General features: G+C 40.8%; 1 protein-coding gene and 1 long non-coding RNA gene across 5 annotated transcripts in view; one reads left to right on the top strand and one right to left on the bottom strand.

Annotated features, from left to right (window-relative positions):
- Positions 1-16,956, bottom strand: part of tarbp2 (TAR (HIV) RNA binding protein 2) — a 54,500-nt gene that overhangs the window by 20,879 nt on the left and 16,665 nt on the right. For 2 of the 3 annotated variants that reach the window (XR_009804216.1, XM_061886967.1), the window contains exon 1: positions 3,625-3,955. Coding sequence is in view for 1 of the 3 variants with exons in the window: in XM_061886967.1 (XP_061742951.1) it covers positions 3,625-3,897 (273 nt within the window). In the remaining 2 variants the exon portion in view is untranslated. Of the gene's footprint in view, positions 1-3,624; positions 3,956-12,058; positions 12,271-16,956 lie in introns of those variants that run through there. The other variant, XR_009804211.1, reaches the window with a different exon arrangement.
- LOC133542805 (uncharacterized) lies at positions 10,305-12,651 on the top strand. 2 transcript variants are annotated; one of them, XR_009804218.1, is made up of 4 exons: positions 10,305-10,598; positions 10,720-10,764; positions 10,872-10,940; positions 12,065-12,651. It is a non-coding gene; the product is annotated as an uncharacterized LOC133542805 (long non-coding RNA). The 2 variants fall into 2 exon arrangements; XR_009804217.1 differs by lacking the exon at positions 10,305-10,598 and having other exon boundaries at positions 10,615-10,764.

Here is a 16,956-nt window from a genome sequence, read left to right as displayed (position 1 = left end):
AGCTCTGTCATCCGGGAGAAACTCAGAGTAAAGCCACTGCTCCACCACATGGAGCAGAGCCAGATGAGGTGGTTTGGGCATCTGCTCAGGATGCCACCCAAAAGCCTCACTAAGGAGGTGTTATCAGGCATGTGATTTTACCACAATGAAAAAGACTGAAAAAATTTCCGGGGGTCTGGGGGACGAAGGCCCCCAGCCAGGTCCTGGTGAGGGGACAAGGGGGGGCAACGCCCCCCGAAGCTCCAGGTTTTTCACCAATTTTACATGCTAAAATTAACAAAGACAGCGCCATTTGAAGACAATATTTTAGTGTTTAAAGACATGAAAACATCATTAATAGAACATACATACCCTAATTATCCTAATGAATCACTGTATATGGTTCAGTCCCAACAGTATTTAGTCACTAATATTTACATCTTGTGTTCATTTCACATCCACAGGTGTCACATTGATCAGTGTTATTATCTACAGTTTATTTACAGTATTACCACATTACTTCAATTCACTTCACACATTTACTTGTTCGGAGAGCCCTAACATGAGCTTTCCTTGCAAATTTCTGAGCAGCCTGCATTTTCCTTTTGATCTCTGCTTTTGTAGCTTCTTTTTTGGATTTCACTGCCAACTTCTGCCTCCAGTATTATATGCAAATTTATTTCAAATAAATTGTTAACTGCAATCAATAATGTGACTCTTTGAAGTTCTGTAATTTCATAATATATTTTCACGTGGCTTTTAATTTTTAGAAAAACCCATTTATATTTCGCTAAGCAATAATTGGTTAATATTTAAAACAAACATGCGTATTTCGCAAGCAAATATTTTTTAGCTTACCTCATTATTAACTACCCTGTCTGCAACTGAAGTGGGTTGTTTGGGTGGATCTTTCCTCTCAATGTCTACGATGAAGTCCATAAGGTTTGCTTACTTTCGGTTGACATCCAAAAGTACCAGCTAGTGAAAAGTTATTTTTCCTTGCTTCAAGGTGTTTCCGATGTTTTTGGCGTGTCGCATGTACTTCCAAAGCCTTGAAACCTCGTGATCCATAGTCAATATTATCATGACACCACGTGCACAAATTTTTTTCAGGACGATCGATTTTCCGAATAAAATCGCCGAACAAAATCGTAACTTCCTTCTTCCCAACAGTATCAGTGATTTCCCTTTCCATCCAGTCCCATCGGAACTTATTTTTGACATGTTTATCAATTTATTTTACTCGTGAAGCGTCCTTTCTCTCGAGAACCGACATCGTTTACATTTGGAAAATGGCGGTAAAAACATCATCATTCATAACAGATGTCCTGATTGGTGACAAGGAAAATATTGACCAATCAACAACGGCGTAAAATTATATTACGTCGTAGTTGATCGGTCGACACCCCCCCGAGATTAAAAAAGACGGAATTCCGACTTTAGATGGAAAAATCACATGCCTGTGTTAAGGGCACGTCCAACCGGTAGGAGGCCAAGGGGAAGACCCAGGACACGTTGGGAAGACTATGTCTCCCGGCTGGCCTGGGAACGCCTCAGGATCTCCCGGGAAGAGCTGGACGAACTGGCTGGGGAAAGGAAAGTCTGGGCTTCCCTGCTTAGGTTGCTGCCCCCGCGACTCGACCTTGGATAAGCGGAAAAAGATGGATGGATGGATAATGTATTTTCAAAATATAACAATTTTTCTCTTAACGCTATGTCCTTGTCTTCGATCCTACAAAGATGTATTTACATGAATAGAGTGATGATGTGCCGAATGACGGGCAGCACGGTGGCACAGGGGTTAGTGCATGTGCCTCACAATACGAAGAACCCGAATAGTCCTGAGTTCAATTCCAGGCTCAGGATCTTTCTGTGTGGAGTTTGCATGTTCTCTCCGTGACTGCGTGGGTTCCTTCCGGGTACTCCGGCTTCCTCCCACCTCCAAAGACATGCACCTGGGGATAGGTTGATTGGTGTTGTAAGCATTTCACCAATCTCGCGCACTTTGCAAATTATACGTCATTTCCATTGTGCGCAAGCAATTTGCATATCCCAAGACGAGATTTAAGACGAGATTTTGTGAATGGTTTAGTCAGTAACCCTACAGTATTATATTTTATAAATAGTAAACTAAGTTGTGTTGGTAGTTTAGTCAGTAGTTTAGTCGTAGATGTACACTGTATAGTGGTTAGGGTTAGGGTTGGACTGATTTGAGGGCAATACTCAGTTATAGTGTCCCGACTACAAATTAATAGATTTACATACGTATTTAAAGGCCTACTGAAATGAGATTTTCTTATTTAAACGGGGATAGCAGGTCCATTCTATGTGTCATACTTGATCATTTTGCGATATTGCCATATTTTTGCTGAAAGGATTTAGTAGAGAACATCCACGATAAAGTTCGCAACTTTAGGTGCTAAGAGAAATGCCCTGACTCTACCGGAAGTCGCAGACGATGACGTCACAAGTGTGGGGGCTCCTCACATATTCACATTGTTTTTAATGGGAGCCTTCAACAAAAAGTGCTATTCGGACTGAGAAAACGACAATTTCCCCATTAATTTGAGCGAGGATGAAAGATTCGTGTTTGAGGATATTGATAGCGACGGACTAGATAAAAAAAAAAAAAAGTTAAAAAAAGACATTGGAGACATTTACTAGGATAATTCTGGGAAATCACTTTTCTTTCTATTGTGTTGCTAGTGTTTTAGTGAGTTAAATAGTACCTGATAGTCGGAGGTGTTTGTCCACGGGTGTGTTGACGCGCAGTGTCTCGGGGGAGTCGGCACAAGCTCAGCTGATATCCGGTAAGAGGCGACTTTTTAACCACAATTTTCTCACCGAAACCTGCTGGTTGACATTCGGTAGGATTCCTGTCCGCTTGACTGTGCTCTGATCCATAGTGAAGTTTCGCCTCCAGGAATTTTAAACAAGGAATCACCGTGTGTTTGTGTGGCTAAAGGCTAAAGCTTCCCAACTCCATCTTTCTACTTTGACTTCTCCAATATTAATTGAACAAATTGCAAAAGATTCAGCAACACAGATGTCCAGAATACTGTGTAATTATGCCGTTAAAGCAGACGACTTTTAGCTGTGTGTGTGCGCAGCGCTCATACTTCCTAAAAACCCGTGACGTCTTGCGTACACGTCATCATTACACGACATTTCCAAGACGAAACTCCAGGGAAATTTAAAATTGTAATTTCGTAAACCAAAAAGGCACCAAAATGTGCACCACACTGTATTCAAATATATAGCTGGAAGCAATTTGCAAAAATATTGCGCATTATGCAAATCGCTCACAATGGTATTGTGCCTACAACATTGGCAACACTAAAATAGGCCCTAGTGTGTAACTGTGAGTGTGTATGTTGTCTGTGTAGGTCCTGTGATTAATTGCGACTTGTCCAGGGTGTACGCCGCCTTCCGCCCGATTGCAGCTGAGATAGGCTCCAGCATCCCCTGGTACCCCTAAAGGGACAAGCGGAAGCAAATGGATGGATACATTTTTTGTCTATTTTATACATGCATTGTCCTTTTCCATCCTCTGTAACTAAGCTACTGTGTGGAACAATTTCCCTTGTGTGTCATTAAAGTTGAAGTCTAAGTCTGACACCAAGACTCTGATAAATGGTAACTCACAGCTTTTTCTTCCGATTCTTCCATTCGGCCGAGTATGGTGGGGAAAGCGTCGTCTTTCAGCAGCAATTTGCCGGCTAATCCCGCCTCGAACTGGCCCATGTTGACAAAACAGTCGCGGGTAAAGTGCCGTAAACAGACGAACGCCGAGCTATTTTTCTTCTGCTGTTCGGGGAAAAGCAGTGTCAACCACTTCTTCTTGATGCCTTCCACTTTGGGAAAGGCAAACAAATTGACCTTTCCCTCACAGCCGAAGAAACATTTTCTTGGGGACATTGTTCGCTTTTCTAATTCGCCGTCTATTTTTTTCCCTACGGACTGGTGACGTCATCACGGCGCGCAAAGGCTGTTCAAGTTTTTTTTTTTTTTACTTTATTTAAAGGCGTACTGAAATTAAACTTTTTTATTTAAACAGAGATAGCAGGTCCATTCTATGTGTCATACTTGATCATTTTGCGATATTGCCATATTTTTGCTGAAAGGATTTAGTAGAGGACATCCACGATAAAGTTCGCAACTTTCGGTGCTAAGAGAAAAGCCCTGCCTCTACCGGAAGTCGCAGACGATGACGTCACATGTTGATGGCTCCTCACATATTCACATTGTTTTTAACGGGAGCCTCCAACAAAAAGTGCTATTCGGACCAAGAAAACGACAATTTCCCCATTAATATGAGCGAGGATGAAAGATTTGTGTTTGAGGATATTGATAGCGACGGACTAGAAAAAAAAAAAAAGTAAAAAAAAAATGCGATTGAATTGGGACGGATTCCGATGTTTTTAGACACATTTACTAGGTTAATTCTGGGAAATCCCTTCTCTTTCTATTGTGTTGCTAGTGTTTTAGTGAGTTTAATAGTACCTGATAGTCGGAGGGGTGTGTCCACGGGTGTCTTGACGCGCAGTGTCTCAGGGGAGTCGATGGCAGCTATGGACGGCACAAGCTCAGCTTTTCTCCGGTAAGAACTGACTTTTTAACCACAATTTTCTCACCGAAACCTGCTGGTTGACATGTGGTCGGGATCCATGTTGGCTTGACCGCACTCCAGGAATTTTAAACAAGGAATCACCGTGTGTTTGTGTGGCTAAAGGCTAAAGCTTCCCAACTCCATCTTTCTACTTTGACTTTTCCAATATTAATTGAACAAATTGCAAAAGATCCAGCAACACAGATGTCCAAAAAGCTGTATAATTATGCCGTTTAAGCAGACGACTTTTAGATGTGTGTGTACGCAGCGCTCATACTACCTAAAAACCTGTGACGTCTTGCGTACACGTCATCATTACACGACGTTTTGAAGACGAAACTCCCAGGAAATTTAAAATTGTAATTTAGTAAACTAAAAAGGCCGTATTGGCATGTGTTGCAAAGTTAATATTTCATCATTGATATATAAACTATCAGACTGCGTGGTGGGTTGTAGTGGGTTTCAGTAGGCCTTTAAAAATCTTCAAAATTTAAAGGCCTACTGAAACCCACTACTACCCACCACGCAGTCTGATAGTTTATATATCAATGATGAAATATTAACATTGCAACACATGCCAATATGGCCTTTTTAGTTTACTAAATTGCAATTTTAAATTTCCCACTAAGTGTCGTGTTGAAAACGTCGCGGTATGATGACGCGTGCGGTTGACGTCTCGGGTTGTAGCGGACATTATTTTCCAGCCCGATCCCAGCTATAAGTAGTCTGCTTTAATCGCATAATTACACAGTATTCTGGACATCTGTGTTGCTGAATCTTTTGCAATTTGTTCAATTAATAATGGAGAAGTCAAAGTGGAAAGATGGAGGTGGGAAGCTTTAGCCTTTAGCCACACAAACCCATCCGGTGTTTCCTAGTTTAAAATTCCCGAAAGTGAAGCTTTACTATGGAACAGAGCGGTCAAGCGAACATGGATCCCGATCACATGTCAACCGGCAGTTTTCGGTGAGAAAATTGTGGTAATAAGTCAGCTCTTATTAGAGACATCAGCGGAGCTTCCGTCCTGCTGCAGCTGCGTGACTTCCCTCAGAGACACTGGCGGTCAACACACCCGTGGCCACACCCTCCGACTTTCAGGTACTATTTGATCTCACTAAAACACTAGCAACACAATAGCAGATAAGGGATTTTCCAGAATTATCCTAGTAAATGTGTCTAATAACATCTGAATCGCTCCCACTGCAATCGCCTTTTCTTTTTTTTCTAGTCCTTCACTCTAACTTTCCTCATCCACGAATCTTTCATCCTCGCTCAAATTGATGGAGAAATTGTTGCTTTCTCAGTCCGAATAGCACTAGCTGCTTGTGGCCATGATTGTAAACAATGTGAGGATGTGAGGAGCCCTACAACCCGTGACGTCACGCGCACATCGTCTGCTACTTCCGGTACAGGCAAGGCTTTTTTACTGTATTAGCGACCAAAGGTTGCAAACTTTATCGTCGATGTTCTCTACTAAATCCTTACAGCAAAAATATGGCAATATCGCAAAATGATCAAGTATGAAACATAGAATGGACCTGCTATCCCTGTTTAAATAAGAAAATTTCATTTCAGTAGGCCATTAAAACAAATACACTATATCAGTGTTTTTCAACCTATTTTAAACCAAGGCACTTTTTTTTTTCATTTCAAAAATGTGGAGGCACACCACCAGTAGAAAACATTTTAAAATGAAACTCAGCAGCCGATATAGACAATAAAAAGTTGTTTTGGCAATTGTTGGATATGACTTCAAACCACAGGTGTCAAACTAAAGGCCCGGGGGCCAAATCTGGCCCTTCACTTAATTTTATTTGGCCCTCGAAAGCCTGGAGTTAATATGTATCTGTAAAATACTGTAACTTTTCTTACTAAATGTATTATTTCTTTCTATTTTGGGAGGAAAAAAAAGTACTCCACGTAATCGCAAATTATGTTTACTTAATTATTGTTTAATTATGCAAAAATATATTGGAAAGGGAATAAGCGGTAGAAAATGGATGGATGGATATATTGTCAAACATTCAAACCAATTTTTGAATAGAAATGAATACTAATAATAATGATTTCAAAGCAAGTTATCCATCAAATTGTGCAATGTAAAAGTAGCAATAGATTTCATGGGAAAATTGTGAAATTTACTGTGGTTTTTACAGCAAGAACGGGACTCCCGCAGCTGTGTTGGATCCGCTTTGGACTGGACTCTCGCGGCTGTGTCGGATCCATTATGGATTTAACTTTCACAGTATTGTGTTAGACCCGCTCGACAACCATTGCTTTCGTCCTCTTCAAGGTTCTCATAGTCATCATTGTCCCCAATTTATTTACATAATCCTTAATCACAAGTGTCTCAAAGTGTTCCACAAACCACAACATGATCCCCTGATCAGAACCCACATCTGGGCAAGGGAAAACTTGAAAAGCCCAAACTGAGAAAAAAATAAATAAATCTGAGGAAGAAGCCGCAGATGTGGGGACCCCACTTCTGGGTGATTGGCTGGCTGCAAAGGATGTCGAATGGGTAGTTTCTAAACTGGGGCAAGAACCGAACCCTGTGGAACTCTGCAAGTGACTTTAACTAAAAAAGTCAACCCAATGGGATACAATGAGAAACCTTGGAAGGGAACGCAGATGTGGGTTAGTAATAAACCTTTGGTAACTTTTGCAATAGATCAGTTGTGTGATTTGCCCTGAAAGGATTCACAAAGATTGTTAGAGGCTAAGCATTCATACACTTTTATTGAGGAATTTAGAGATAAATAATAGGTGCGACACGGGCCAGTAATTTAGCAGCAGTTTAGCAATCAGGGGTTTGGAATCAAATTTAATTAGGGACAAATTTTAGCCAGGAAACTGCACAGAAAACTCCCCAGGAATTTTTTTTTTGTTTTCCAGAGAGTAGAGGACGCCCTAACTTTATATTCTACAAACTCAGTTTCCCAATGAGTTAGGAAATTGTGTTGGATGTAAATATAAACGGAATACAATGATTTGCAAATCCTTTTTAACCCATATTCAATTGAATGCACTACAAAGACAACATATTTGATGTTCAAACTCATAAACTTTAATTTTTTTTGTAAATAATAATTAACTTAAAATTTCATGGCTGCAACACGTGCCAAAGTGGTTGGGAAAGGGCATGTTCACCATTGTGTTACATCACCTTTTCTTTTAACAACACTCAATAAACGTTTGGGAACTGAGGAAACTAATTGTTGAATTGGAAACTGGAATTCTTTCCCATTCTTGTTTTATGTAGAGCTTCAGTCGTTCAAAAGTCCGGGGTCTCCGCTGTCGTATTTTACGCTTCATAATGCGCCACACATTTTCGATGGGAGACAGGTCTGGACTACAAGCGGGCCAGGAAAGTACCTGCACTCTTTTTTACGAAGCCATGCTGTTGTAACACGTGCTATATGTGGCTTGGCATCAGTGACGTGCGGTGAGGTTTATAGCTGGTGAGGCACTGACGTAATCAGAACCTGATTTACAAATATACAGTGTGCGCTCTGCGCAGGTTATTTGCCATTTGAATGGCAGCAGTTTACGGGTTATGTTTCATTTCTGCATTCGTTACACATACAAACTGTCACCCACAAAATTTGCATTTCATTAAAAACAAAACAAAAATAATGTTATCGCCGTCTCAACTTATAAAAGAAGTCCATGTGCTGGTCCTTCTGGATAAAAATATCCGTTACTTTCTGGTAAAAGTCCTCCTTCACTTCGTTCAGTTTTAAAAGTCTTATAAGAGTTCAACATAGTTGTCGCGATTAGCAGAGCTCATACTCTCATCATTTCCACAAAATGCTTGCAGCTGTTTGGCGAGAAAGCAGGTCGCATTGATGACATCTTTTAAAATCTTTCGGTTCAATTTTACCTTAGCATTGCGGACATTGATGTTGAGTCGCCGCTGTTCATCCAAAGCCAAGTCTATCCTCGTCATCCCAAACGTTTTAGCGCAATCTAGCTTTGAATATGAGCGGCCGACCGCTAATGTTTGGTGAGGCTTCTTTGCAAAATTTTTTTGTCACAAAATCCCATTTGAGTCCACACAGTTCCACAGTTTGAAAAAAGAAGGCAAAGAAAGCAGAAAAGGTGGTTTCTTGCAGAACATCCACAAAGCCAGTCTTTTCACGTACTGTATACCACTCCGTTTGGAAAGAGCGAGTAATTTTCCGTCCTGCTGATTGAAACAAACCATTCAGTTCTGGCGTTGGTCTTCCTTTAGTAAATATCTCCTGCTTCGCTTGAAAGTCAACTTTAGAAAACTATTTAAGTGCGGGAATTTTGTCATACATGTTGAAAGTTGGGGTGCATGAGAAGGAAAAAATAAGTCGCTGCGCCACTTGACTCGCTAACGCCACCGTATGTCTCTGATCATGAGCACCCCTATCGTGAGACACGAGAACTGTTTGCCTCACCTCGGACTTTTTTCTCTGCCGTTTTGAACGCTTAGCAACACACCAGACAAGAACGCGCTCTGACCGCAAGGCAGACAGAGAAGTTTACGAGGGGATTGCAAAAATTCAGCGATTTTGAAGAAAAAATAATCCAAATTGGTGAAGCTAAATGAAAATTAAAAACTAAAAATTGCAATTATGTTAAAATTATATATTTTATTTCTTTGCATGATCACAGGTGAGGCACTGCCTCCTCTTCCTCCATGTCACTGCTTGGCATTGTCTTGCTGAAATAAGCAGGGGCGTGCATTAAAAAGACCGCGCTTAGATGGCAGCATATGTTGTTCCAAAACCTGTATGCACCTTTCAGCATTAATGGTGCCTTCACATATGTGTAAGTTACCCATGCCTTGGGCACTAATGCACCCCCATACCATCACAGATGCTGGTTTTTGAACTTTGCGTCGATAACAGTCTGGATGGTTTGCTTCCCCTTTGGTCCGGATGACACAATGTTGAATATTTCCTAAAACAATTTCAAATGTGGACTCGTCAGACCACAGAACTCTTTTCCACTTTGCATCAGTCCATCTTATATGATCTCCGTCCCAGAGAAGCCGGCGGTGTTTCTGGATGTTGTTGATGAATGGCTTTCGTTTTGCATAGTAGAGCTTTAACTTGCACGTACAGATGTAGCGACAACCTGTATTTAGTGACAGTGGTTTTCTGAAGTGTTCCTGAGCCCATGTGGTGATATCCTTTAGCGATTGATGTCTGTTTTTGATACAGTGCCGGATGGAAGGTCACAGTCATTCAATGTTGGTTTCCGGCCATGCTGCTTACGTGGAGTGATTTCTCCAGATTCTCTGAACCTTTTGATGATATTATGGACCGTAGATGTTGACATCCCTAAATTTCTTGCAATTGCACTTCGAGAAATGTTGTTTTCAAACTGTTTGACTATTTGCTCACGCAGCTGTGGACAAAGGGGTGTACCTCGCCCCATCCTTTCTTGTGAAAGACTGAACATTTTTTGGGAAGCTGTTTTTATCAGTATTTATTGCCACCTTTACCTACTTCTTTGTACGTGTTGCTGGCATCACACTCTAAAGTTAATGATTATTTGCAAAAAAAAAATGTTTATCAGCTTGAACATCAAATATGTTGTCTTTGTGGCATATTCAACTGAATATGGGTTGAAAATGATTTGCAAGTCATTGTATTCCGTTTATATTTACATCTAACACAAATTCCCAACTCACATGGAAACGGGGTTTGTATAATGGAAAGTAAAGTAAACTAGCACGTAAGACGTCCTGTTCTTTGACACATAAACCTTCAGTATAGCGTGCATGTTTAGGTGTTTGTGTTGTGAGCACGTCACTTGGTAATAATGGCTGTGACATAACACACGCGCGCGCGCGCACACACACACACACACACACACACACACACACACACACACACACACACACACACACACACACACACACACACACACACACACACACACACACACACACACTCTTATCATACGGAAGCATATTGTCACATTTCTTCCTTTCTGCAATTCTAAAATGAGTTTCAGATGATGAAGATGAGGGGTGAGTAGCACACCAGTCTTATAATGAAGCTATATTCATTATATTATATCATTCTTGCTTTAAAGTGTGAATTTAGATTGTGAATGTCTTTTTTTTTTTAAATATATTCCATGCTTATAAGGAAGCCAATAGCAACACATTCAGCCACTATAGAAAGACCCAGCAAGTGAGTATTCATTTATACATATGTTGCAAGTCTAAGCATGTCGTACTCATGTCAAAGTCAAAATTCTATTCAAAAATATTCCTTCACTTTTCTCAAATTTTGAACAGATAATCTGCCCAGTAGCGGCCGTCACTGAACATGGGCCATCGCAGTTGTCTATCTAACATTACACCAAGGTAATAAATGATATAAACATTTGCTAGTGATGTTTATTTCTGGTCTTGTCATCCTCGTTCGGACAGATGGGCGACACGGCAGCTGGATCAAAAAAAAAAGTTAATGTTACAGTACCAATGATAGTCACACACACACTAGGTGTGGCGAAATTATTCTCTGCATTTGACCCATCACCCTTGATCAGCCCCTGGGAGGTGAGGGGAGCAGTGAGCAGCTGCGGTGGCCGTGCCTGGGAATAATTTTTGGTGATTTAATCTCCAATTCCAACCCTTGATGCTGAGTGGCTCCCGTTTTTATAGTCTTTGGTATGACTATTCAGAGACGCTTTACTGAACCAAAAGTTGGTCTGAGCTCGGTAGGTCGTGAGTTCCACGCGAGTCATATCAAAGACTATAAAAATGGGAGCCATTACCTCCCTGCTTGGCACTCAGCATCAAGGTTTGTAATTGGGGGTTAAATCATCAAAAATGATTCCCGGGCCCGGCCACTGCTGCTACTCACTGCTCCCAGTGGATGAACAAGGGGATGGGTCAAATGCAGAGGACAAATTTCAAAACACCTGGTGTGTGTGTGTGTGTGTGTGTGTGTGACAATCATTGGTACTTTAACTTTATTACAAGCGAGCGTCATTATACAGGACCGCAGTACCTGGAGGAGGTTAAGCCATAAAAAATGAGGCACTCCTAACTTGGAGAAGCCAAACCGTCAGTTTTATATTCCTCCTTTCTGTCTCTGGTTGTGTGCTAAGTCAGGACAGCACACCCTGACAATAAAAGGAGATGTTTGTGTGTAAGTGTCTGGAAAACAACTACTTAAAGTCATAACTTCAATGTTGGCGTTGAGCTAGAAAGGTAGTCTCTTCTCAAGGATAGGGCTATCACCTTTGCATTCTGAAGTCCCAATTAGGACATCTTGCCTACGAAAAGTGATCCAATCCACCTGCAAATGTCAAACTAAGCGGCCTTATCTTATGTGCTCAAACTAAAACACCCCTGTTAAATTAAACTTGGTGGTTTGCTTTCTCCAAGATGAATACGAACATTCACCATATGCAAAACATGATATGAGTTCATTAATTCACTTCACTAGCAATGTTGTAAATGTTCACTTCTCTTACATGTAGTGTTCCTGAGGTGGTAAAGCTGCGTTCTGAGGATGCAGAAGACACGCTCTATGAGTTGGGTTTCGGCTGCGACGATCCGGATCTTGCCGTCCGCGTCCCTCCTCGCTTCCTCACCTTCCCGTCTCAAGCTCAGGGCATCGACTTCAGTCTTTTTCTGGACTCGCAGATCAGACGGATACACCAGGAGGACCCCAGCCTGTGTATTGCTAATAAGGGAATAATCAATGCTGCCAGGGTAGATGCAGTCAGTAGTAGTCATACATAAAAGTAATTACATAACTGGTTACTAGTAAAAGTAAGGATGTTATTATGTAACCCTGCTAATGCCAACACTGCATATTACTCAAGTAACATCAAAAAGTAGTCATCCAAATAATGACTTGAGTAAGAGTAAGTATTCAGTGTAAAAAAAGTACTCCAGTACAGTACTGAGTAACTGGGGAGTATCTTTTGATTTATTTAGTCACAATGTTTAAACGGTACTTACACAACAACAGTAGTTTAAGTGTGTGCGTGAGACAGCAAGAGACACTACTGTACTACAGCTAAAACATTAAAAAAAAAAAAAAAAAAAAAAAAAAAAAAAACATCCACAACTTACAGCAACATGTTTTGTCCCATAGGCTGAAATGTGCACCTTATTGTTGTTCTTTTTCATAGTTAGTAAGGTAAACATTACAGATGTGTACCGTCTCGTGTGACTGTCACTACTAGAGAAAACGCGCTATATACAGTCGTGATCAAATGTTTACATACACTTTTAAAGAACATAATGTCATGGCTGTCTTGATTTTCTAATACCTTTTTTGTGATTGAGTGATTAGAGCACATACTTGTTGGTCACAAAAAACATTCATGAAGTTTGCTTCTTTTATGAATTTATTATGGGGAGTGGTCAAATATTCCCCCATAAGCTTGTAGATGGCTACCAAAAGCACCTTATTGCAGTCAAACCTGCTAAGGGACATGGAAGCAAATATTAACATTGCTGTATGTATACTTTTGACCCTTCAGATTTGCTCACATTTTCAGTAAAACCATAATAAATTCTTAAAAGAACCAAACTTCATGAATGTTTCACAAAAAAACATTCATGAAGAAACAATGCTGAAGAAACAAGTCCATGTCAGAATAACACCACATTTAGCTGAACTGCACCAATTTTGTCAAGAGGAGTGGTCAAAAATTCAAGCAGAAGCTTGTGGATGGCTACCAAAAGCGTCTTATTGCAGTGAAACTTGCCAAAGAACATGTAAGCTAATATTAACATTGCTGTATCTATTCTATTGATTTGGTCACATTTTCAGTAGACCCATAATAAATTCATAAAAGAAGCAAACTACATGAATGTTTTTGTGACCAACAAGTATGTGCTCCAATCACTATCACAAAAAAAATATGAGTTGTAAAAATTATTGGAAACTCAAGACAGCCATGACATTATGTTCTTTACAAGTGCATGTAAACTTTTCATCGCGACTGTAAATAAAATTCACTAATTCACATGTGAGAATTATTTTTATTTTTTTTAAACCCTTTTATCAGCACTCCACCAACCACATGTACCATCTCACGGCAGGGAAGTATTCGATCAAACCCTGCTTAAGTCTTCAAACAAGTCAACTAAGTTTCAGACATCATATTAAAATTGCAATTTCTCTCCGGCACTCATCGAGGGTGGACGCTCCCCTTTCCTCTCCCTTATCTCTCCTGCTTGCTTCTTTGTTTTGTCTTGTCTTAACTTCCTTGTTGCCTCTTTTTGCACTGCTCTCCAAATCTAAACATTGGAACTATTTAACTGGCCTCAACAAAATTGACAAGATCTTGGGTTTGGTGGAACCTGCTGTCTTGACGAAGCGGATGTTGCTGGACAAACGACGGACTCTTGGGGGAAAGAAGGAGGGCTACGTGCCTGGCGACCCTTTTCTGTCGAGGACGTGACGATATCCATCTATTTGAATTTGTGACAACAGGACATTTGCTGATTGGAATAAGCGTTGGTCTGGTTTGTCGACAAATTGGAAGTTGCCAGCAGTCTTCAAAGTACCCCAAAGCTGCCACAAATGATTGGAGGACGCGGGAAGAACTGTGGATTACATCGGACTGTCTACCCTGCAGACCAGTCATGGACAATTTAGAGTGAAAAGCAAATTTTATTTTCACCCGCATAAAAAATCATTCTAACTTCGATTGTTTCCCTGGCTTCGAGACTCTCCCGAAGGACAGCACAGCGAAGACACAACAAACTCCCTTCTTGTCTCTCATGGACACACACCTGTTGTTGTTGACTTTGGACTAGCGACTGAAATACTTCAAGGCCGCGGAACAGAGACACACTACGGGCCTATACACACACACACACACATCCACAAAAATATACGCCACACATACACACCCCTTCCCCCCCAACCCAACGCCCCCTACGCAAATCCCATAGGGGTGATGAATGGATGGTCAGCGCCTGAGAGCTGCGACCTACCACCATGACCTTGAACAACTTTCCCTCTGTTGCTAGATATCTCGAGATGCATGTTGTAATATGGATATGTGCTTTGCTATGGAGGTTTTTTCCCACTCCAGACTGGGCCCCCTTAGGAGCCCTGTCCGAATTGTATTTTTTTACTCATCCTTCCCCAGCGTTTACCTTTTTCCTATCTTTCACGGGGCGCCTTATGGCGACACATCAGCGTTCTTGTTCTGTAACCCTGTACACTGTTTGTTTGTCTTATCTTGAACAGGTTTGTGCTGAAAACAAAGTTTCGTTGTACTTGTGCAATGACAATAAAGACCTATCCTATCCTAAAAAATTTTTAGTAAACTAAACTGTGTTGCAATGTTAAGATTTCATCATTGATATATAAACTATCAGGCTGAGTGGTCGGTAGTAGTGGGTTTCAGTAGGCCTTTAATTATCTGAGTTAAAAAAAATAAAATAAAGAAGTACACAAATGTCCATATTCAGCATAAGCATAAAGATTGTTGCGTTTACACAGTTACACAGCGGAAGTGTCATGGCTCAATAGGAGTAAGCAGAAGTAAAACTACTTATAATCAACTACCCTATTTTTATATGGTGGCATAACATTACAGCTGTTGATTGGCTGCATGCACAATGAATAGCCCACGTTGTTCAAGAGGTCAATATCAAAATCCAAAAGCCATCAATCAATCAATGTTTACTTACATAGCCCTAAATAACGAGTGTTTCAGAGGGCTGCACAAGCCACAACGACAGTTACATCCATGCTCATACACTTCTTAAGTGTGTGTGCATGAGTATGGATCCTGCATAGACGTGTGTGTGTGTATGTATATATATATATATGTGTGTGTACAAAGGAATGTAACATACAGAATGTTGTCAAAGTGAAGGCAATACATTACAGAGGTAGCTGAGTCAGAGTGATACTTGCACTATCATTATATCACGAGGATACCAGTTTTTCCCAGTGCAATCATGTTAACCGGGAACCCTCTTTAATGGCATACACTATATTGCCAAAAGTATTTGGCCACCCATCCAAATTATGAGAATCAGGTGTCCTAATTATTTGGCCCGACCACAGGTGTGTCAAATCAAGCACTTAGGCATGGAGACTGTTTCTACAAACGTGTGAAAGAATGGGCCGCTCTCAGTGATTTCTGGCGTGGAACTGTCATAGGATGCCACCCGTGCAACAAATTCAGTCATGAAATTCTAAATATTCTGGGTTTGGAGGTTGCCGGGAGTAAGGTACATTTCGGACTGCATTGTGCCGAATGTGAAATTTGGTGGAGGAGGAATTAAGGTGTGGGGTTGTTTTTCAGGAGTTGGGCTTGGCCCCTTAGTTCCAGTGAAAGGAACTTTGAATGCTCCAGTATACAAAAACATTTTTGGACAATTCCATGTGCCCAACCTTGTGGGAACAGTTTGGAGCAGGCCCCTTCTTCTTCCAACATGACCGTGCACCAGTGCACAAAGCAAGGTCCATAAAGACATGGATGACAGAGTCTGGTGTGGATGAAATTGACTGGCCTGCATAAAGTCCTGACCTGAACCCGATAAAACAGCTTTGGGATGCATTAGAACGGAGACTGAGAGCCAGGCCTTCTCGACCAACATCAGTATGTGACTTCACCACTGCGCTTTTGGAAGAATGATGGAAAATTCCTATAAACACACTCCGCAACCTTGTGGACAGCTTTCCCAGAAGAGTTGGAGCTGTAATAGCTGCAAAAGGTGGACCCACATCATGTTGAGCCCTATGGGTTAGGAATGGGATGGCACTTTAAGTACATATGTGAGTCAAGCCAGGTGGCCAAATAATTTTGGCAATATAGTGTATTTACCAGGTACACTTGTCTAATACAATCCTTTAAAGTTAGGAAATGTTGATACTTTTTAGACCACAGGTGTCAAACTCAAGGCCTGGGGGCCAGATCTGGCCTGCAAACATCTGGAAATTATATGTGTCAGTAAAGTACTTAATATTTTCTCACTAAATTCCATTTATTTTTTTATCTTTTTTGTCCGTCTTTTGCCTGTATTTCTTTGTGGTGTACAGCCCTTTGTTCTTTAACTGTGGTTGTTTATAAAGGGCTTCATAAATAAAGTTGGAATGGTATGGTATTCAGAATTTTAAGTTGCAGATACGCCTCAGGGATGATACAATTCTTTACAACGATATGATCCGAAACGACCCAGTGTGTCGAAATCGATTCAGTAACATTTTAGCAAAACGATAAAATCAAGCAGTGTGACTCTGAAATAAATACAAACAGAATGGACACGGTGGGTGACGTTTCCTATATTGCTGTTATTTTTAGAAGGGGGATTGTGTATACTGAAGATGAATTAAGGATACAACAAACAAGAAAGTAAACACATCACATCTTATTTCAATAATGTGCGA

The sequence above is a fragment of the Nerophis ophidion genome, linkage group LG02 (genome assembly GCF_033978795.1).
Source record: "Nerophis ophidion isolate RoL-2023_Sa linkage group LG02, RoL_Noph_v1.0, whole genome shotgun sequence".
Taxonomy (NCBI): Eukaryota; Metazoa; Chordata; class Actinopteri; order Syngnathiformes; family Syngnathidae; genus Nerophis; species Nerophis ophidion.
This window is presented reverse-complemented; position numbering and strand designations above follow the sequence as displayed.